This window comes from Carassius auratus, chromosome 26 (assembly GCF_003368295.1).
Source record: "Carassius auratus strain Wakin chromosome 26, ASM336829v1, whole genome shotgun sequence".
Classification (NCBI taxonomy): domain Eukaryota; kingdom Metazoa; phylum Chordata; class Actinopteri; order Cypriniformes; family Cyprinidae; genus Carassius; species Carassius auratus.
The window spans coordinates 20,196,446-20,220,094 of NC_039268.1; the positions used below are offsets into that span (position 1 = coordinate 20,196,446).

At 37.7% G+C, this 23,649-nt stretch overlaps 1 protein-coding gene across 3 annotated transcripts in view; it reads left to right on the forward strand.

Moving 5' to 3' along the window:
- LOC113044615 (sodium/potassium-transporting ATPase subunit alpha-1) overlaps positions 1-23,649 on the forward strand; it is a 73,671-nt gene that overhangs the window by 15,584 nt on the left and 34,438 nt on the right. Inside the window, exons 2-22 of one of the 3 annotated variants that reach the window (XM_026204743.1) lie at positions 3,211-3,330; positions 3,427-3,486; positions 3,586-3,789; positions 3,874-3,987; positions 4,077-4,211; positions 4,301-4,418; positions 4,497-4,765; positions 4,849-5,157; positions 5,579-5,713; positions 5,795-5,993; positions 6,072-6,247; positions 6,560-6,696; positions 6,793-6,943; positions 7,189-7,357; positions 7,438-7,592; positions 7,676-7,799; positions 7,907-8,052; positions 8,140-8,270; positions 8,356-8,457; positions 8,640-8,731; positions 9,246-9,482. In XM_026204743.1, the coding sequence (XP_026060528.1) occupies positions 3,211-3,330; positions 3,427-3,486; positions 3,586-3,789; positions 3,874-3,987; positions 4,077-4,211; positions 4,301-4,418; positions 4,497-4,765; positions 4,849-5,157; positions 5,579-5,713; positions 5,795-5,993; positions 6,072-6,247; positions 6,560-6,696; positions 6,793-6,943; positions 7,189-7,357; positions 7,438-7,592; positions 7,676-7,799; positions 7,907-8,052; positions 8,140-8,270; positions 8,356-8,457; positions 8,640-8,731; positions 9,246-9,274 (3,075 nt within the window). In that variant the 3' untranslated portion in view covers positions 9,275-9,482. Of the gene's footprint in view, positions 1-3,210; positions 3,331-3,426; positions 3,487-3,585; positions 3,790-3,873; positions 3,988-4,076; positions 4,212-4,300; positions 4,419-4,496; positions 4,766-4,848; positions 5,158-5,578; positions 5,714-5,794; positions 5,994-6,071; positions 6,248-6,559; positions 6,697-6,792; positions 6,944-7,188; positions 7,358-7,437; positions 7,593-7,675; positions 7,800-7,906; positions 8,053-8,139; positions 8,271-8,355; positions 8,458-8,639; positions 8,732-9,245; positions 9,483-23,649 lie in introns of those variants that run through there. The other 2 variants (XM_026204744.1, XM_026204745.1) reach the window with 2 other exon arrangements.

Consider the following 23,649-nt stretch of genomic DNA (forward strand, 5'->3'; position numbering starts at 1 on the left):
CTTTTTACCCCGAGGCGCACATCATTAAACTCCTTCATTTACAGCTGAGATGTGTCTGTAGTTTAACCCCTCTAAACGTGGTTAATAATTTGATGTAAACTCAGTGATGTGGTTCATTTTATGTTTTTGCTGTACAGTAAACCATGTTGTATTTGTGGGTGTTGTCTGACATGATAAAGTTGTCTCGGGTTTGAGGAGTAGTTATCATCGCGTCTGTTTGTCATCGTTATCTTTAAGTGGAGCAGGCTGAGTTACTTAAGTAAAGGCTTGACTTAAAAATAAACGAGGTCACTGACAGACACAGTTTTTACCTGCTGTGAAAACACTCTTTTGTGTCTCGCATAATTATGCATTAATCGTCATTAATTTACATTCTGGAACTGTAAAATATCTCATCAGCTGCATGCTATGCTTTGTTTTTTTTCCGCTTTCTTTCACATGCAGTCATAATCTTCTGATTTGCTTCCTGTAGGGTTCATTAACTCCTAATATGATTCCAGCATGCGGTGGCATTGCGTAAGAGCTGAATACTGCTCCCTAATTTGAGGCTCTGAGCACCAGTGTAAATGTAAATTATGCATTAGGTCCCAGGGTATTCCATGTGATGGGGAGCAAACAGCCATCCGAATATTTCATCTGGGTTTGGTGCATTGAGCTACGCCCCCAGCCCCATCAAATCCCACCGCAACGGGGCAGATGTCTCTCCTCTGCAGACATAGGCTTGCTGTTGTGTGCAAGAGACTGATATGAAATAACAGCATTCATGTATTTTGCTGTGTAGCCTATAATTTTTTGGGGGGTCATATTGAAATGAGAATTAAATTGTATTTGCTAGTTTAATATTGGAGTTTTCGTAATGGCATATATAGTACTACCATCCAGTGCCACATTACAATATTCATATACATAAAGCGTAAAAATGATATAGTTAACCATGGTACTATTAACCAATGCTGTAGCCACCATAGTCTTAGAAAGGGAGTAGAAATCGGAAAATATAAATAAAACATCAAACCTTTTTTTAAAAAGGGCAAACTATTATTTCATAAAAATGTAAGTATGTTGTGTGCTTTCGGACCGGCATCAGGTGTTGACCACAGTTGTGTTCTCGCTCCCCCGTGGATGTATATAAGCTAAGACTGCCACTCCATCTCCGAAGGGTTTAACATTCTTTCCATTCATCAGTCACTATGCGTTAGTGAAACCTTTTGTCATTGACAGTCTCCTCTGACAGCGACTGACCACCCCTCCTCACTGACCCCGGCGGCTGTCTCAGGGCCCCTTACCATTTTTGGTGCAGTGAACTATGGGATCGTAACATGCATTTACCTCCAGGCGATTGTTGCTTTTCCACAAGCAAGTGCAAAAGAAATAGCTTTCCAACATGCTTGGATGTTTATTTTGGCATTTTTAGAAATGCAACAGGGTCCAAAAGTCTCCGACCACATTTAACCTCTATTACTTTGAGGATTTTAAGAATATGAATATCTCTAGGTGACTAGTTAAATGTAAGTAAATAAGTGTCATTGATCGATTGACCCTGAACAGGTGGTCATATTGTCCTCTATTGGAACTCCAGATTGCTCTTTGTAACATCTCAAATAATGCTGGAGAACATCAGGTTCTCAATGTATAATGATTTATAATTCACCTTTTCACCCCATTTTTTATGCTGAAGTAATTTCACATTTTGACCCCACTGTATGTTTTTGTTCATTCTCTGTCCAGGCTCTTAAACCACAGTGAGCTTATGAAAATCTGTAGCTTTAGCAATTGCCCTGTGACTGCTGTGGAGGAGTTTGTACACCATGTTTTCTTCTCACCCTCCCCTGTTCATTTGCCACTTCTGAAACAAAGAGAGTTTTTCCCTGACACGTGACTTAACCCATTCACGGGTCTAGAGGTGTGGCTCTGTTTCCAATGGCAACAGGGCAAAGTCCCAGTATGAGAACACTGATATGCTTGAGCGAACCGACTTTGGCTCACGTGCAAGATAAAAAAAAAAAATCCTTTGGAGAATAGTATTTTTATTCATTTGATGAAGTCCAGATCGAATATTCTTTCACAAATATGAATATTTATGAGCAGGTTCTGCCGTGGTTGATTTATCTTTTACCCTCTGGCTCAACCTTGTGACCTTTTCCACACACATGTGCAATATGTGAAAAGTGCTCATATGCATATAAGATGTGATGAGTAAGCATTTAATTAAACCAGCATATGTAGATGTGAAAGAGCTCTGAAGTACGCGGTCATATTCAGTCGGAGAACTACAGGTGTCAAGTTCTTTGTTTCTGGCCACTAACATCATCTGTTGCTTTTGTGTACAGATAGTAACCACACCAGTGTGCTTGTAGATTTGTATCAGGACATGGATTCACCTGCAAAAAATATAAATCTGATGCAGATATAAATATCTTTGTAAGATGACCTGAAATCATGAAAGTTGATGGGGAAAAAAAAACATATATTTTTTTTTAAATGGATGTTTTCAGTAGAAACAAAAGTTTAGACCAAAATGATATACTCTGTCATTTTGTTAGATTGTTGATGTAACAAGATCCGAGTTGTTAGATGTTTTCTGCAACTATGTAGGCTTCAAGTGTTTTTTTTTTTTTTTTTTTTTTTTATGCTCCCATGTTGTGCTATGGAAGCTTTTTCTCTTTTAAGTAAAAAAAAAAAATATTATGTATTGCAGACTTGATAAATTGAAGTCCTTTTTCAAACAGAGAGCCTGTTGTTTGCTTCTCTGACTTAAAATGACAATCAGATTTTAAATGCAAACTAGCAATCAAATGCTCTATACTTAAGTGATTCATCCCGTTGCAGCAGCTCCAAGCTCCCGTGTGTGTTGTGAGGCAATGAGTCACCTATTGTATTCACAGAGTTCAGTTGTAATAAGAACTGTTGCTTAACAGTAGTAGAGGTTACTTGGTTAATTGCTTTTCAAGTTAAATGTTAAATACTACACGTTATCCATTGGGATCACACAATCTGCACTCTGTTACCTCTTGCTAATATTTTACACTTTTTATGCACGTCTTTTATACACTCATAAGTTGGGTAATAGCACATTTTTGTGCATTTTATATTACAAGTTTTTTAAAACCTACACTCATCAATAAATGTAGGCAGTTTGCATTCTTAAAAAATGCTATTGTTAGACCATGCTCGAGATTTAATGGTTGTTCTACGCTTGTTCCACCACAGGAAGGACGAGAACAATATGAGCTGGCAGCCACCTCAGAGCAGGGGGGCAAGAAGTCAAAGCCCAAGGGTAAGAAAGAGAAGGATAAAGACATGGATGAACTCAAAAAAGAGGTGGACTTGGTGAGTCGGTTTAGTTCTTTAAAACACCTATTGGCAAAACTTTAATTGTAGTGATCTTTGAGATGTACATTGTTCTTTTTTTTTGTGCGATTGTAGGATGATCACAAACTGTCCCTGGATGAACTCACCAGGAAATACAGCACTGATTTAACTAGGGTCAGTCTGCTTCTGTATTGAATTTGAATATTGATAGAAGTATAATGGCATAAAGCTCTCACTTTGGATCTTCGTTATCTAACCCATAACTTTCTCCAGGGATTGTCAGTCAGTCGTGCTAAAGAGATCTTGGAGCGTGATGGACCCAACGCTTTGACTCCACCTCCAACCACCCCAGAATGGGTCAAGTTCTGCAAGCAGCTCTTTGGAGGATTCTCAACTCTCCTGTGGATTGGAGCCATCCTTTGTTTTCTTGCCTACGGCATCCAGGCAGTCTCCGAGGAGGAACCCGCCAATGATAACGTAAGAAGAAAAAAAACCTGTTTGTTTAAGATCACATTGTTGTTTTAGCTGTATCCCTAACCTCTCCTTCATTTTCCTGTGCAGTTGTATCTGGGTATCGTACTCTCTGCTGTTGTGATGATCACTGGATGTTTCTCATACTATCAAGAGGCCAAGAGCTCCAAGATCATGGACTCTTTTAAGAACCTTGTCCCTCAGGTACTCATGATAATTCTAAAATGTGTATATTCTCAAGATCTTTCTCTTTTCTTCAGTGATGTTAAGTGCACTTCCACTTTGTCACATAGCAAGCCTTGGTTATCCGTGATGGTGAGAAGAATAATATCAATGCTGAAGAAGTTGTGGTTGGAGATCTGGTGGAAGTCAAAGGTGGCGATAGAATTCCTGCTGATCTGCGTATCATTTCTGCTCATGGATGCAAGGTGAAATGCCATTGCCATAAATCACGGTGGAATGATTCTTCTCCAATGGCATGTCTACGAGGATTTACTAATGATCTTGTCCTTTCCAGGTGGACAACTCCTCCCTCACTGGAGAATCTGAGCCTCAGACTCGTACTCCTGACTTCTCCAATGACAACCCACTGGAGACCAGGAACATTGCGTTTTTCTCTACCAACTGTGTTGAAGGTATGAAAACTAGAAGTCTTTTGGAAGTCAAATGTTTGAACAATTAAAAGTTAAAAATTAAATATTTTTTGCTTACAGGCACTGCCAGGGGTGTCGTCATCAACACTGGTGACCGCACTGTCATGGGTCGTATTGCTACTCTTGCTTCTGGCCTTGAAGTTGGTCGCACTCCCATCTCAATTGAGATTGAGCACTTTATCCACATTATCACTGGTGTAGCCGTCTTCCTGGGTGTCTCCTTCTTCATCCTCTCCCTGATCCTTGGCTACTCTTGGCTGGAAGCTGTCATCTTCCTCATTGGTATTATTGTGGCTAATGTGCCAGAAGGTCTCCTGGCTACCGTGACAGTAAGTGTGATAATAATTGCTACAATTTGGAATAATTGCAATTTTAAAGAGAACTAAACCTTAAAGATTCTTGTATTTTCAAGGTGTGTCTAACTCTGACTGCCAAACGTATGGCAAAGAAGAACTGTCTGGTGAAGAATCTCGAAGCTGTGGAAACTCTTGGCTCGACCTCCACCATCTGCTCTGACAAGACTGGTACTTTGACCCAGAACCGAATGACCGTCGCTCACATGTGGTTTGACAACCAGATTCACGAAGCAGACACCACAGAGAACCAGAGTGGAACCTCCTTTGACAGGAGCTCTGCTACTTGGGCCGCCCTCGCACGTATCGCCGGTCTCTGCAACCGTGCTGTCTTCCTTGCAGAACAAGAAAACTTCCCAATTCTTAAGGTCTGTATTGATGCAATGTGAAAGTCTGTCAAAAGATTTACCGGCTCTTGCAACGTCTGACAAAGTTGTTTTTGCATGTAGTAAACCACTCTCAGATGGCATCAGCAACATGCTTGCAATGTTTGTTTGCTTGTGCTTAGTTCGGCTGTTTGCCTCTAGGGATTCTTTTAGTACCTTGAGCTCACTAGAGACTCTGACGGGAACACAGTGTTCCCCTGTAAATTCCATCCAATTTCTGCTCACTCTGACTTGTTTTGTAATGGGACTAATTTGTTAGACCATTACCTCAAATTACATTGCATTTCCTGGAAAATCTAAGTAGTCTGTTTTAAAATGGAACTGTTTGTTGGTCCCCCTTTGTTTTTATCTCTTCTTCCTCAGACCATTCCTTGTTTTCATGCTTTCCTGTTTCCTTTCACAGAGAGACGTGGCTGGTGACGCCTCTGAATCTGCCCTGCTGAAGTGTATTGAGCTGTGCTGTGGATCGGTGAAAGAGATGAGAGAAAAATACACCAAGATTTCCGAGATCCCATTCAACTCCACCAACAAATACCAGGTAAAAAACATCCCCTGCTTTGGCTAACATTTCGGATTAAATTTCAGATGTCTAACATCTTCTGTTTATGGACCATTTTAGCTCTCCATCCATAAGAACCCCAATAGCAATGCAACTGAATCCAGTCACTTGCTAGTAATGAAAGGTGCTCCCGAAAGGATCCTGGACAGGTGCAGCTCTATTTTGATTCAAGGAAAAGAGCAGCCGCTTGATGATGAGTTGAAGGATGCCTTCCAGAATGCCTACTTGGAACTTGGGGGCCTTGGAGAAAGAGTACTGGGTAATTTTGTGGTTTTAAATTGAATTTTGAAACCATGCGTTTCCAATCTACATTTTCCATCAACATGTTTTTCCACAGGATTCTGCCACTTCAACCTTCCTGACGAACAGTTCCCTGAGGACTTCCAGTTTGATACAGAGGAGGTGAACTTTCCCACTGAGAACTTGTGCTTTATTGGCCTTATGTCCATGATCGATCCTCCTCGTGCCGCTGTACCAGATGCCGTGGGCAAATGTAGGAGTGCTGGAATCAAGGTATGCCATAGTCATTCCTAATTAGCGGTGCACAATGTATATCGGCTGACAATTAATGTGCATATCATCAGTAAAGCTGGTTATCTAACCATCTACCATCAGGTGCATGATTTCACGTAGAGGAGCTGTTATACACGGAACCGTTGTTAACTGACAAGCTGCACAAATCCAAATCTAACCTGCTCTACTTAACTAGATGCACATTTAATCATCGGCCGATATATATTGTGCTCCCTTATTCCTAATAACTGCTTGTGGTTTTGAAGAAACAACCACAGGTGTCCTAATGCTTATTCAAAATCTCACTTCAAGGTTATCATGGTTACTGGTGATCATCCAATCACAGCCAAGGCCATTGCCAAAGGAGTGGGTATCATCTCTGAGGGCAACGAGACCGTTGAAGACATTGCTGCCCGTTTAAACATTCCTATTAATGAGGTTAATCCAAGGTAACGGATTCCTCCTTGATTTGGATGTTTCTGGCCGAATATTTGTTGCATCTGGTTTTTCATTTTGTTCAATTTTTTTTATTTTATTTTTTAAAGGGATGCCAAAGCTTGTGTGATCCATGGTGGTGACCTGAAAGATCTGTCCCCAGAGCAATTAGATGATGTCTTGAAACACCACACAGAAATAGTGTTTGCCAGAACGTCTCCTCAGCAGAAGCTGATTATCGTCGAAGGCTGCCAAAGACAGGTTAGTTCGTCTTTACGATCTCCGAACAATCAAAACTTTACCAGGTCATTTTGATAAGATAAGACTTAAGTACTTTATTTACTTGGCTAGCACAGTGAGAGAAGTTAATATAAAGCTAGTAAACATGACATAATAGCAGTAAAACCAAATGATTGACAAAACCAATTGTTGCATTCGTAGCTGGTTAGGACCAGAACTTGGATGTATCACGACATGATGTTACATTAAATTGTGTTTGTCCACAGGGTGCGATTGTAGCTGTAACCGGTGATGGTGTCAATGATTCTCCTGCTCTGAAGAAGGCTGATATTGGTGTGGCTATGGGTATCGCTGGATCTGATGTATCTAAACAGGCTGCTGACATGATCCTTCTGGACGACAACTTTGCCTCAATTGTCACTGGAGTAGAAGAAGGTAAGTTTTTGAGAACTTGACTGAAAATTGACTGAAAAGTTACTTTGAGACTTGGTCCTCAGACATGTCTTCCACTTTAGGCCGTCTGATCTTTGACAACTTGAAGAAGTCCATTGCCTACACACTGACCAGCAACATCCCTGAGATCACCCCCTTCCTCTTCTTTATCATTGCCAACATCCCTCTTCCTTTGGGTACCGTCACCATTCTCTGCATTGACCTGGGTACTGACATGGTAAGCAACACATTTGACCAGTATTTTTTTTTTCTTAGTGTATCATGTTCTTGAATAAACATTATTGTCCTCTTGTCTTCAAGGTTCCTGCAATCTCATTGGCCTATGAAGCTGCTGAGAGTGACATCATGAAGCGTCAACCCAGAAACCCTAAGACGGACAAACTTGTGAACGAGAGGCTGATTAGCATAGCCTATGGTCAGATAGGTAAGAGTTGCTGAACAGCGCAAACCGTTATAATTCAGCATGGCTATTTTCTTTACTGCTAACTGCACGGAGTTTGGTAGTTAAATCTGCTATTTCTTTCTCCTCAGGTATGATTCAAGCTCTGGCTGGGTTCTTCACATATTTTGTCATCTTGGCTGAAAATGGCTTCCTGCCGTCGACATTGCTGGGCATTCGAGTGCACTGGGATGACAGATACGAAAATGACCTGGAAGACAGTTATGGACAACAATGGGTGAGTGTTTTCAAAAAATCCAGTGGGCATAGAATTGTTACATTTTTCCACTACCTTATCTGAAAGTTGTGTTCTTTACCATCTCAGACGTACGAGCAAAGGAAGATTGTGGAGTTCACTTGCCACACGGCCTTCTTCACCAGTATTGTAATTGTACAGTGGGCCGATTTGATCATCTGCAAGACCAGAAGAAACTCAGTATTCCAGCAAGGAATGAAGTAAGTAAAACTGCCAATATATCTTCAAGACCTAAATGGCTCAAAAGAGGAATATGAAGTCTTACATGTTTGCTGTTCTTTACAGGAATAAGATTCTCATCTTTGGACTATTTGAAGAAACCGCACTTGCAGCTTTCCTGTCCTACTGCCCAGGCATGGATGTTGCCCTCAGAATGTACCCACTGAAGTAAGGCTTTACTCTTTATGGAATGAAAGGGGAATGTGATTTTGCTTATTATTTAATTAATTTTTAGGGGAAATTAATTTTGTTAGGAGGGTTCGTTGGGGAAAATTGATTGCTAATGTAATGCATATAAGAGCGGTCTAGAACTGGTGTGATTTTTAATTTTGGAACCATTTCTTTTCCAGACCAAACTGGTGGTTCTGCGCCTTCCCCTACTCACTCCTCATCTTTATTTATGATGAAATCCGAAAACTTATCATTCGACGCAGCCCAGGAGGTAAGAGAATATTTAAGTGCACTATCCCTCATAGCAGCGGAGGTCAATTTTATTCGCACAATTTGGTAAATATTGTGTTGCAAACATATAGTGATCTGACTTGACGACACGGGTAACACGGTGATACAAAACTGTGGATATAAATATCGACTAAAATAGTTGATAAAATTATATTTAGAATGACTCATTATGTAGTTAGTATTTTTACATTTTTTTTAAAAGGGTTTAGTAATTTTAAGATTTCTTTTAAGTGTATCTGCCATCTTGGATGGATATTTATTTATTTATTTATTTATTTATTTTTTGTCCACATTGAGAAGCAATCCCATAATGCATTGCAATGAAGAATGTGATAGTAGCCAATGTTTGAATTTAAATGCTGCCGAATTTTTTTTTTTTTTTTTCATTGTTTTTTTTTTTAAGTTGACGGCTTTTTAAGAACCGAGCATACAGATCATGTACAATGTATACAAACCTCCTGCTGAGCTAATTGAATTTTATTTTTTTGTCATAGGTTGGGTGGAGAGGGAGACCTACTATTAAAGCATCCAGTCTGCATCACAAGTTTATTTGCATGGTTGTCTCGCTGTTCTGAAGTTTAACCTAAATTTCGATGTTTTTATATAGGGAATGCTTGATACAAACAATGAGATCATGAACCAAGACAGAGCGTGCCTTGTTTCTGAAGCCGGACCAATTTTATACATGTTTTTAAAAGTGTAATAAAAATAAACTTGCAGTCAGGTCCCACATTTGTGTCATTCCTTACTTTTCATTTATTCATAAGTCTGTTTGTTTTTTCATTTGGAAAGTGCTTGTTGCTTGAGTGCATGCCCTAGAATGCCCCTGTTTGTCTGGTGCTTTACCTTTTTCTAAACCTTATAAAAATGTACCATGGTAACCATAGTATGTACCAAAATGTCTTTGTTGTTGCTTTTTATTGTCATTTCTTTTATAAGCAAAAAAAATTATGGAATATCCATTTAAAGCAATGTAATAAATTTCAGAATAGCCAATAATAACATTAACCATAGTAGCTGATTTCTGGTGAAAAATTATGTTGTGGTTACCATGGTACATTATAAGTATTCTATTACTTTTAAGGGAAACTGTGTAAATCTGTGCACAAGTGTTAAGAATGGCGGTAAAGAAAAGTTGTTGCCAACCTCCGGTCCGTTTCAACAGCCTCAGCTACTGAAACATAACAAAAATTCTGCATCATCTTACAGTGCAATATCCTTCTCAATGAGAGTGGGTGCATTTTAAGTGGGTTTGGAAAGTGTAATCCAGGTCTCATGCCTGCAGATCCACTTCTCTCCACCCACACTAGTGAGAGCTGGCATAAAAACACGTCCAACATGATTTCAGTCAAAGTATTGTGAGTCAGAATCATCAGGGAGGGCAGGGAATGGGATCATGTCTTTAGAGATCCACCAATTCAGTATTTTTACTTCTTTTTATTAATGACTGATCGCAATGACTAAAACCAAAAAGCCAGATAGCCGATATGTAGAAGTGGTGTTTGCATGTGATGCAACATCTAAATGGATCCAATAATGCACTTCAATAAAAAACATGTATTGTAAATATCATAATTAGATCTTGTCATAATTACATTTTAGCAATATAAAATAGTCTTGCATAAATTTAATGCAGGATTAATAGTCAAGATGTATCACGTATAGTTGAGTCATTTATGTTAGTGTAATACTTGACTGCGTTGTTTTCTGATGAATGCATGGTGTGGTAAGGATGTTCTCGAGTTATTCTTTGGAGATGCATGGAATTATGTTGTTTATTGACCTACAATTGACTATTTAAGTAGATAAGTAAATACCAGTCAAACCGATTATCGGTTTAGGTTATCTTACATTTTTTGAGCAAAAATAGTTTTAAACACTTCTTCCTTAAATAATTTGGAGCAAGTATCCTGAGTCTTTCAAATCTTGCATCACCTTCCCTTCTTCCCTCTCTGGTTTTGACTCTGTGAGCTTTACCTTTGGGTGATGGCCCGGGTTAACATCCCGAGCTCCCTGAGGTGCGTATCTTTTTCCCAGGGAAATTTGGCTGGGGGCCATGCTGGGAGAATATAGTTGGGTGGGGTTGAGACTGAAGAGAGACTGTGTTGTTCAAGCCTGCATGAGCCTGAATCTATTTCTGTGTTTTTCCGTTGAGTGATCATACACTACTAGTGACAGCTATTTTCTATCTTTCAAGCGAGGCTGTTGAAACTGCATTTCTCTTTCATCTGTTTTATTTGGGGTCATAGGATGCCATTCCATTCTTTTATTAGTTATTATTAGTTTTTTAATTAAGCAAGCTGTGTCATTAAACTCAGTGGTATTGTGTTCTCCGTGTTTTGAAGTATCCGTTTCGCCCAATGAGAATAGTTCAGACTGCTTTTTCCTGAGACACGCAAGGTTATAACAAGCTGTTTGCCTTTTCATTCAACTTTTCCAACTATTATGTAACATACAGAGTCTGAGTTGAGGCACAAGGACAGTTTTTATATTATTAACTCTGCCTTTCTCTCTGATTCAAGTCAAAGTTGTTCATCAACTTCCAAAATGATGAAGTGCATGAAAATATCTGGGTCTTTTAGCCCGAAATCAAAAGAAATTATGCTTTGCATTAAGGAAGTCCTGATTTTATGATAGATCATATTCATTAAATTGAAACCTCTTTACTCATTCTCATGACTATTTTGAAAAATAAATAAATACAACTAAAATATTAATCCGTTTTGATTAATAAGATGCATTGTGCATAATTTTCATAACATACACCTTCCTTTATTTTCAGTATGTACTGTAATATCATCCTCAATATATTTTGAAAAAAATAAATAAAAATAAAATAGAAAAGTACAACTGTAGGTCTTTACACCCACATATTGGACAAATTTACTCATTCTATTTTAATAATACAAAGTAAATTTAAGTCAATATAAACAGTTTCAAAGCACCACAATTTTTTGCGTGTTTCCAAGTTGTGCTTTCTTTTAATGAATTATTCCCATTTTTCCATTCAGTCAATGGCAGAATAATAGCAAAGTATACACTAGGGTTTTTGAGTGAGCGGTAAGGGCGAGGTTAGTGGAGATTTGCAGCAAATGACTCGACACAAAAAGTGAGAAGTAAATCCCATTTCCTGGAGTGGGAGAATTTTTGTTCAGTTTGTACAAACCACGTTTGTTCATGTTGTGTTGCTGCATGATTTTTGCATGACTTTCACATGGCTATGCATCTTAAAGTTAGCTTGTTCTCCAATATGTGTTTGGTCTGTTAGGGAGTGAAACCATTTAGTAGAGACTGCAAATAAACTCTCTTCAAAGCAACAGAGACACCAGCTTTAGTGTTTGATGCACCCTATAGACAGACATGCATGTGCAAATCAATTCTGAACCATTCTGGATGCGAAAATCTACTGAAATTCACTTGTTGATCATTTTAGCTTTATTAAAACATATTGCATATGCAGAACCTAAATGTGATTGTATGGGAATGAAGACTGTTATGATGAAACCAATAAAGCAGACTTTTTACCGTGTGTCTTGGGAGCATTGCATTAGCCATTTCATTGAGAAATTGTGAGTGTGTGTATGTGTGTGTGTGTGTATGTATAGGCCATCGCGAATAGCCCTGGAGTCTCGTGCATAGTCAATTTGCTAATGCACATTCCCCACTCACTTCTGTTAAGAGTCCTAATGGAGCGTGTCAGAGTCTAGGATTGGGTTTGGTTTATGGCATATTTAAAATGACTAAATCATGCATATCCCCTTAAAGAGTCAGTAAACAACAGCTAATTTGAATAGATATGAGAGCACAAAACCAGATATAGGCTATGAATATCTGAAACGAACTTCATAAGAGTGGCGAATTAACATAGAAACAAGTCTCAAGTCTCTGTGCTACACTGGCTTCTTTCAACAGGGATCTGGGATTTTTCCTCCAACATGTGCATCTGGAACAACGACATCAGCAGCGACTCTAAAAAGCAGCAATTTAAATTCCCGCACCATAGATCCCAATGATGATTACAGGGCCGTGCTGTTTTCAAGTGAACTTGCTATTGATCAGACTCGCTCCTCAATGTGAATCCTCTAGGAAATGAGTCTCAGTTGCAACAGGGCTTAAAGAAGATCTATGAAAGTGTTTCTCTTTGATAAAGTCATATTTCATCCAAAGTATTCGGCTGCAGTACTTCATCATACTCCTCAAGACCAACCGTGCCATTTTGAGCCAGGACTGAGCAAAGCCTCAATTGAAACGGTCAGTCATCTGTCCCAAAAAAGCCACATGTGTCGGAAAAGAGGCGTTTAATCAATATCCATCAGACTTCCACAAACCATCTCTTGTGCTTGGCGACAGGAGATGTCAATGATGTGATTCAGATGGCTAATAAGATTATAATGCAAGTCCAAAATATTCAAGGTACAACTACTATCTACAAAGCAGAGATGAGCTGCAGCACTGGCCTCTTCCTGTCATTGAGGAGGAAAGAGGCTTGATTTAATTAGAGCGGTCTTGCTCCAGTACTAATTACCAAGCCCACACATCCCATTTGAATTTCCAATGTGCACTTCCTTTCTTCTGCCAGCATCAGCATTGTTTTAATAATGCACAAAATAATACTGATATTTTACAAAGCCTTAAACATGATATATATATATATATATATTGGGGTGGGGATGGGGTCTGGGGGGTACAATATGACCTGGACATGTTTTTATGAAATTCAGCAGACAAAAACACTACCAGCAAATCCACAGAAGTTTTCTTTAACAAGGTGTTTGAATAACTATTTCACAAGCAGATCTACTTTGCTAATTTCTCCTTGCTACAGGACCACGCTGAGGCAAATCAAAAGCATGATGGCTCAGTCTTTGTAATTTGGCCAAGTGCAATTTCTGAGAACCCTCTTAAGACTCTCTTGGAATCAGTTTTCTTTCCGCAATTGAAAATGAAATGTGATTTAAGGACCACTTCCAGCAACTGCTGGGGGCAGTGAGGCACAGCTGGAATCTGAGGGCCTGGAAGCTCATGATGAACATTGGACTGTTATTTATTTCAAGTAGGCTTACTTTTACGCTTTTAATACAAAATACCTCATTTTCCATCTTGGATCATTATTTTTCTTGACAGAGCAGGTCACAGTGCCTTTTTGAGATTGGCTTTCCTCATAACTGCAAACTTGTTGCCTTTCAACCGAAATTCAACATGAATGTAAATATAGGTGATCAGTGCAATTATTGAATAATGAATGTTTTGTTTACGAGGAAACCACTGTTTTTTTTTTTTTTTTTTTTTTTTTTTTTGGTTTTCCATAAGCGCCACCTACTGGAGGAGAGTCAATTAGCATTTTCATTCAGCCCGTCTTCCGTCAAGCTGTATGTAACCTACACAATCATTTATTAGGCTGAAATGTGAGATTCATAATCTTATAAAACATTTCGGTTTGTCAAAAGCCTGCATTATTTGAGTTTTTATGGTCATTTACAGTGTAGTGTGTTACCATGAACACTGGTGTTTTTTCTGCAGTTTGTAACTTCCGGAAATTTGTCTTAGAATATTTTACCTGTTCAGAAACAGTCCATTATGCTGCTCGATATTGCAAACTGGTAAGTGTTCATGTTATTTTAACTCATTATCATAACACGCTGATTTGTAGTGAAAATAGTTCTGCTGCACCTGCACTTTGTTATTCTTCTAACTATTTAACTATAGCTGCTAATGAATCAAAAGTTTCACACATTCAAATAAAATTGTTCACTTCTGTGATAAAACATCACAAATTTTCCAAACCATTTAAAGTACTGATCCCAAAATATTTTATTCCAGGACAGAATTTTAAAAAATAATTGCTCTGGAGTTTGTAGGTATGATCTGCTTTCTAACTGTTCAAGCCTATACTGAGATTACAAACTCACTTGGTTTTTCCAAGGCTTAAACATGTTCATCACCAAAAACTATTTTTCTTCAGTGATAAAAGTTGGCTGCTCAGGATGTTATTTAAGCCAGGATTGCTCTTCTTGGTCTGACAGTCTTCACTCTTTGCTTCAGGCTAGTTTTAAACTCATGACCCTTTGAAATAAAGGTGAGTATGTGAGCCGGTGAGCAATAAACCCAGAGAACCAGAAAACAAATCATTGCTGCATTGCACTTTCTCTGCAATATTTGGTGAGCTATGAAAAGGTTGAAGTTGAAAACATCTGATTTGTGTGTTTTCACAGAAAACGTATTTTAGGAGAACCATCCGAGGCATAATTTATAAATGAATATAAATAAATTAAGCCTTATGAAAGATCAACCTCACAGCTATAACTTTTTCCTCTGACTGCTTTTAGTGTGAAAACACCACTAAAAAATGTAAACTCAACAGATCTTCCCAGTAAGTTGTGTCTCAAGAGCAAAATGTAAACCACAAGCTCTGTGATGATTGTCTGTCTTTTTAATTATTGCTTCATTCTGAAACACCTGGTGACTGGTTTTCACACAGTCCCCAGATTCATAAATCTAAAGCAAATCAATGTGAAATGACATGTGGGCTCTGTTAATTGATCAAGAGTTGACATGAGAATAATTTACCATGCAAATGCACACTATTTGAATACAGGAGCGATTCATTTTCTTCTCTGTTTCTGTCGTTGTCAAAGCTTAAGGGACAATTCTGCAGTGCAGAGTATCAGTGCACATGAATAATACATAAGGCAATGTGTGGCACTGATATTTTATTAAAATACCCCCAGCCTTCCTGATCTATGAGCCGCATGCATGTGAAGAGACAACAACCAGAGCTCTTCCCAACACACCGCACACAAACACTTGAAACGCACGCACACAATTAAAGGCAGACAGTGAAGGATGGCTGCATGTGAATATTGGCTGATAATGGCAGACGAGCGGCTATACGCTGTGATTTTTTATTTCTTCATTTCTCACAGACAAACAGAAGGCAGATGCTAAGAGCTCGAGATACCCACCAGATGCCACATTTCAGCTCTGACAAACTGGGTTACTTGTGTGGAGCTTCAGCAACATTAGGTTAGAATAGAGGGCAATACAGTCACATCAAGCCTTTATGTAGTGTATGATTGCACTGGGGGGATCTGTGAGAAGACAACAGGAGAAAGATGGGATGTTCTAAACGATCGTATGCCATTTCTAACTGGTTGTTATGATGTTTTGGATGTTTTGGTAGTTGGGCAATACTTGGTGGTTTCTAGGGTGTTTCTAGGTGGTTGTTATGCTGCTTTGGATGATTTAAGTTGTTGGGCATTTTTATTTTTTTATTTTTTTGGCTGGTTGCAAGGGTGTTGCTATTATGGTGATACTATGGGTGATTTTTTTTAAGATGTGGTAGGTGGTTACAAATTTTTGGATGATTTCCAAAAATTGTAGGGCATTGTAGGGTTAACGCTAGGTTGTTATGTTTTGAGTGATTGACAGGATGTTGCTAGGCAGTTGAGCATTGCTGGGTGATTGCTAGGCTAGGAATCAGTCATGTTTGTAGAACAAACAATATCATGTGAGTTATGAGTTTGATACATAATGTTAATAACCCAAGATATTCAAATACAAATGTGATGCATTAGCAAGCAGCAAACACATCGTTATCTACTTGTAAGTATATATATGTAATACAATTTTTAATGCATTCTCTGATATATTCCGGCTTTGAAGATTTACTGTTCTGCTTGCTTTTTTTCTTAGCTCACGTCCGTCGCCTTTGATCGTGTCTTTGAGAGTCACCCCTTCAGTTAGTATTCAGTAATTATCCCTCACACCATCTGCAGCCGAACATATGACAAGGTGTTGGGAATATCTTGGCCAAACCAGGAGTCTAGAGTGGAGAAACATTTTCACATTCCTGAGAGCGGCTATTTTTAGACCGATCTCCCCCCCCGGGGAAGCTTGTAGGGCTTCTGCTCTGTAGGTCGGGTATGATCAGAATTGAATGAACATCCCACATGAGACCACACACAATACAAACACACACACACGTACACATGTGCTTCTGTGTGTCTCTTCATTAAGCCATTTTAAAGTATGGGGCTGTTAAATAAATAGTTCACCCAAAAATAAAAATTCTGTCAACATTTACTCCCTGTCCACTTGTTCCAAACCTGTATGAGTTTGTTCTGTTGAGCACAAAATAAAATGTAATGTTGGTAGCCAAACAACAGCTGATGACCATTGACTTGATGGAAGTTAATGGCTACCGTCAGCTGTTTGGTTACTGTCATCCTTCATAATATCTTCTCACGTGCTCAACAGCTCAAAGAAACACATAAAGGTTTGGAACAAAGAATGCATTTAAGCGTTTTAAAATAAGTCTCTTCTGCTGACCAATGCTGCATTTATTTGCAGAATAAATATACAGTAAAAACAGTCAAATCAAAAATACAGTAAAATTGTGAAATATTATAATTATTTAAAACAACATGTGAATGTATTTTAAAATGTCATTTATTTCTGTAATCAAAGCGGAATTTTCAGCATCATTACCCCAGTCTTCACTGATACTTCAAAAATCATTCTAATATGCTGATTTGCTGCCCAAGAAATATTTGTTGTTTGAAAACCCCTGCTTTGTGTTTTTTTGCGGAAGCTGGTCAATTTTGTTTTTAAGAACTCTTTCATAAAAAAAATCAGTAAAAGTATTAATTTAACATTTTAAGTATAAGCACCACTGATTATGTTTATTTCAATGCATCACAATTCCATTCAAGCTAACCAGACGAAAAAGTACATCAGCACCAAAAGCCACAGCTTTATTGCATCCTAATAGTCCTCTAAACCCCAGATTTGCCAGAGCAGAGCATATGCGCTCTGATTTTGTGTTTCCTGCCCTGTGGCTGTGTGTGAGTCACTGGCATTAAGCCTGGCATCCCGGCAGGAGCTGGACGGAGGGTACCAGCGTGCACCGGACCATTCCTGTCAACACCCGCCCACAAATCCATCATGCCACAACAACGGCTTGTAGATACTGGACTGAGGTGCTTGCAACGTCTGTCAATGCCTTTGAGAAATGGATGTGCAGTGATGTTTAATAAAATCCTTGAATTAACAGGGATATTACTCGATCCCTAATACAGCAGTGTGCAGAAGAATAGAAATAATTTGCATACTGTGAAATCCGAAAAGCTATGCTGAGTTCTTTCTCAGCATTATGTGATTATTGCCTTGGGAATAGAATAGACGGACAAAGAAGCGTGAATGAATAGCACCGGTTAATTTGATCATCTAGCATTTGGGATTTTGTTGAGTTCTATTAAATCCTGTTTGTTGTGTGTGATTAGACAGACATCATTTTGTAATTCACCAGCTGTGAATTTAAATGCTTTTCTATAAATATTGTTGTTTATCATCAGTTGGTTTATTAAGTTGGATCGTTACTCATACTATCGTGATTCGTGTTGGCCGCCTGTTGTGCATGTGCTGCGAGCCGTCACGTGTTCCAGCTGGAAATGGAACAATCTAGGATAATACTCTTTAGTTTCGTGAACGTCCCTTCCTCCATAAACACTATATCCCTGCACTACTGAAATGCTGCTGCTGGCATGAAAATGTTGTGTCAACATTATGACAGTGTTGTGATCTGTAGTCAGCACTGTCATTATATTAACCCATATATTATACATATCGGCCTGTTGTTCTGCTTGTGTATGACAGATGACTCTTGCAGATATGCAAATAAAAGCCCACCCGCTACTGAGTAATGGAGACATATTTATAGCGTGTCTAGCAATTTAAAAAGGGTTTTCCAAAAGATAAAATCTCTGGTACTAAAACTTTGAAAGCCTGTTTCTGCAGAATAACAATTATTGCATGTAAGCAATTCAAAGTTATATAATATCATTTTGGCTATTCAGAGAAAATATAAGATATAAAATGCAAGATATAAACTCATAATACTAAATTATATAAGTGCACAATTACTTACTGAGAATAAAAGTTGGAATTGTGAGATTTTAATATGTAATTGTGAGAAAAAAAGGATGAATTGGTATTAAAGCCACAATTGCCTTTTTTTATTTTTTAGAATCCTGTGGAAGAAAGTTCTGAGTTTGTATCTCATACTTCTTTTTTTTTAAGAACAGAATAAAAAATTAAAATGTAAAGTGCAAATTCTGTGATATAAACTCATAATTCCATGAAAAAAGTTGCAATTACCTTTCTACCGTTTTTTCTTTTTTATTCCTCTAATATTATTATTAGTTTTTTTTTTTTTTTTTTTTTTTGACATTTTGCAATAACCTTTTTAAAAAGTTTTATTCAGTGGCAGAAATGGGCTTCCATACTAAAGAGAAACAGTGATGCCAATTAATAATTCTTGAAAAAAATAAAAAATAATAAAAATAAAATCACGCCATGAAAAACTGTGTATCTTGTGATTTTTAGTACAAAAACGCCTTGGTCTAAAATTCTTTATAATAGTGAACGCTCAAGAAAATTCATCCCTTAAAGGTGAAGTCAATGTTTTGGTGGTGTTTCCACCAAGAAGAAGAACAACAGAACCCCATTAAAGGTTGGTTATTTATTGCATTTTGAGATATTCATGCTTACAGACAATGTGAATATTGCACTAGAGCTATTTGCTGAGCTAGCCTGAAACTCCTCATTTCTGTGGTGGAGCTGGTGTCACACTCCCTTGAATTCAGTTTAATCACATTTGTTGCTGGGAAGCGGTTCTTTTCCTGTTCATATTATTATTATCCTTGATGGACGTCATTAACAATAACATGTGGTTTACAGTTTCTCATGATACAATGCCGCACAGCAGCTGGTCTCCATCCACAAGCTCGTTTCTCCTCCCACAATCCCACATGACATTTATAGAAATGACTGCCAGGGTAAGCATGTGTTAATATGTTTATATTTATAAAATAGATGCTGGCATTGTAAGGCACCACCTCTCTTACACATTGCTATATTACGCACAAATGTGTTTCCGTCTTGACTAAAGCATCTTTCAGATCCTATAATGTGCATCCTGGAAAATCACTAGTCATTTTGGAAATATAAAAATGAGACGTTTGAAATGATCATGATGCAATCCATGTGCAAGAGCAGCTGCTGCAGTACCACCGTAATCAGTTTTTCAGTGAAATACATGGAGCATATCTCTCCACCGCCTATAATAGTACATCATATGTGCAACTAAACAAATAAACATCTTTCCTTATGCAGTCGAATGTCTCTTTCATCTCTGCCTGGAGGCAGAAAACAGACGGATCCCAGAGAGACAAGCCGGAAACCTGCCACACTGCCAGGTACAATAGTGTGGAGTGGATTAATGACTGCAAGATGCTCCCGAGGAGGAGTTTCTCGCTCAGGTTGTTCATTCATGACTCCGGAGTTCTCATTTAGGGTTTATTTAAGTATCAACTGTGTCTGAGTTGTTCCTCCTAAGCCCTTTTGGTCTTTGGGTGAGAAATGTTTGAGATCAGATTGAAGCAGGAGAAAGCTCGCTATATTCTCAATTTATGCTCCATTTGATCTCAAGGGGGATTAGGAGGAACAGATGAGATTTTTAAGAAGTGTCATTGATTTCTCTATAATAAAATATGTTTTTTTTTTACTCATCTGGATCAACAGTCTATCTAACAGGAACAGGAAATGTTCTCAGTATTGTCTTCCAATAATGTTAATAGAACATCTGTTCAAAGTTATCTGGTCTTTAATAATTTTAACATTCACTGTAAAAAAAATTTTAATTATGGTAAAAAAAAACGATATATCGATATATATTGCCCGAATTTTACTGTAAAAATATGGTAGCAACGTTTAAAGTTTTATGATTTTAACTTAAATTTACAGTATATATACCGTAATTTAATTAACTGATATAATGTTAATATACCAACTTATTGAAGTACTGAAATCTGTTTTGTACCTTTGAATACACTGATAATCACAAAATGTGATGAGAAAGTCACATGATGAAACAAAGCCCATCTCAAACAGTTTCTAAATAATAACATATATAGAAAGTGCACGGTGCCATTCACACAAACACTAATCACCATCATAGTGACACAATAAACTGAAATATGCAATAAACATTCATTTAACAACATTAGGTGTAACACACAACCCTAATATTCAAAACTAATAAGAAACATAGTTACTTTAAAAAATGTACCACAGGGAATTCTGGGAATTCTGTGAATGTCAAGTTTTTTCAGTCTTTTACCGTTAAATTCACTGTCATTTTTTACAGTGTTGCTAATGTAACGTTTTATTGACAAAAACATTTTTTGAATGTTGCTAATTGTTACATCATTTTCAGATCAAAAGTAACATTTCCATAATGTTTATTAAATGGAATGTTAGAATGTTCCGTTAACATGAAAAATGTTACAAAATATAAAAAAAACTGGACGTTCAGAAATATCCTTCATAAATTAATGGAAATATTATCACATGATTCTGTTTGCCGGGAGATGAGCTCACTTGTTTATACCGCAACACCACCTTCAATCACTCAGTCCCTCGGAAATGAAAGGTGATTGTGTGGTCAATGCAATCGATGTTCCCATCCAGCACGGACACAGAAACAGCAGGCCATGAATTATAAGAGGACAGCGGACGTGTCGGCAAACAGGTCTGTGTGAGAATGAGAGAAACATACAATAATAGAACATTGCAATGTTTTAAAATTTATGGTCCATTCAGATTAAAGAAAAGCCTTCTTAAAAGAATTGTTCACCCGAAGATGAAAATTTACTCATTGTATACTCATCCTCATGTCTTTCCAAACCTGTATGTTTCTATCTTCTGCTGAACACAAGAGAAGTTACTTTAAAGAATGAAGGTAACCAAACAGTTGACGGCAGCCATTGACTTTCTAAATATGATGGCAGTCAATGGCTACCCAAAAATTTTGGGGGAACTATTCCTTTATCAGCTATTTTGTGTTTGAATCATCCATCCTTTAAACAACAGTAAAGTCATTTGCAGTCTTTCTGTAGTTACACAATCCAACCAATCGCATGGGTTTTGGAGGCGGAGTTTGTCCAGCCACTGGAAAATTAAAGTGTTGGAGAAACCTGTTTGAAAACAAGCATTATTTTCGCAGTTGTTTAATGGAGAATTTACTAATTTAGAGAATGCATGTGAAGAGCTGCTTTGAATAAAAAATTAATGAAACATGGTGTTAATGAAAAGCTCAGGCTAGCTGCAGGAAGTTTTTATATCTATTTTTACATTTACTTTACATAACATTTAGCTGACTCATTTTTTAACACTCTTTAAAATACTCATTAAAAACTAAAGAAATAAAATAAAATAATTTTCAAGTTGACTTTTAGATTGTTCCCCTCTTTTCTTTTAATATGCCAAAGTAAAGCACGTTGAATATAAATGTTTTTGTATTGCTTTAATTACACTCATATTACTTTTAGTAATGTTTTTTTTTCTTTTTTTTTTTGTATGTTGTTTCCCCAACTTATTTTTTTCTTCTAAATTTTAGAGATGACTTGTTTTTAATTCATTTTACAAAACACATGAGTATTCAGTGATCACAGCTGTGCTTCTGTAGAGGAGCTTTGAAATCTCTTGTTGTAGATCAGTAGATTCGTTTCTCTTCTGTCTTTTCAGTATCTGTATTTCCTCCCTGTGGAGTGGTAATATACATTTTCCACTTTTGATCTCCCATATCCTCTGTGGGTTTTTCAGTTTGTGTTTCTTTATTAGTTTGGGCCTCTGCTCGGGTTCTCACAACACCCACTCCTTCAGAGTTTATTTTTCCAGCTGTTTCTTCTGTTTTTTTTTTTTTTTTTTTTTTCAGATTTCATAAGCCGCGTTTATGAAATTAAAAGTTTCTTAAATAATTTAGTGAAAGAGCCGAACAGTCCTGCAAAGCGACCCGTGTTTGTTGTAGATGTTGCTCTCCTGGTTTGCTCCCTTTAGGCTGCTTAATTAGCTTAAACAGCAAATCTACTTTGGTCAACCAGCTTCACAAAAATCATGCTGACCGACTCACTTTACTAGTTAAAACCTGCTAGAAAACCACCAGATGAGCATAAGCTGAACAAACAAAAGTCTCAGTAGTCTTCTTTTAACTTGATGAGCTTTAGAAAGGTGTGTCTCTGTGTGCTGCATCAAAACTACCAAATTTAATTGTCTATTATTTCACGGCATTTAATCAATCATCACTAGTGCTGTTGATGCTGCGATCACCAAACACCAAAAATCCCACAGGTGCACATTTCACCAGAAGACAGGAATAAACCACCTAGCATACGGATAATGAAATGTTGCACATGCATCCAAATGCACGTAAAAAACAACTTAAAAACATATTTCCCTTCTGTTTATTAAGTCAATAAACATACTACACTGCATCGTAATGCATCATCCCACATATTTTACTAAAAGCTTTTCAGGGTCCAGAAAGAGTCAATCTAGCAGTGCAGAGAAGTCCTGCTGATTGCAGATTAAGTCATATATCTGACAGCCCCCTCCTCACGGCGTTAGTGTTCGTGGATGGACCGGTGCAGCGAGATCTGCCCTCCACGGGGGGCCGTTTCAGGCAGAAGTGTAGTGCACGCTAGCTGTGATGTACGAGCCAATAAAAGCAGAAACAGTCCCATTGGATCATCAGTCAGGAGCTAACAGAGCCACAGTCGCCCCAATAAGACGTGTTCTTCTGGCATGTTTTTATGAACAAGTTGAAGTTTAAATTAAATGACAACTATGATAAAAATGTATCCATTGTAAATAGAAACAAGAAAACAAGAACTAAAAGAAAATTACAAAACAAAACTTACTCATTAGACTAGAATATACAAATAAATACTATAATAGTATATGAATAATATTTAAATAACATGGGGAATCAGGCACATATCCGTGTTGTGTTTACTTGTGAACACGTGTTTAAAGACCTACTTACTTCAGATTTGGCTTATA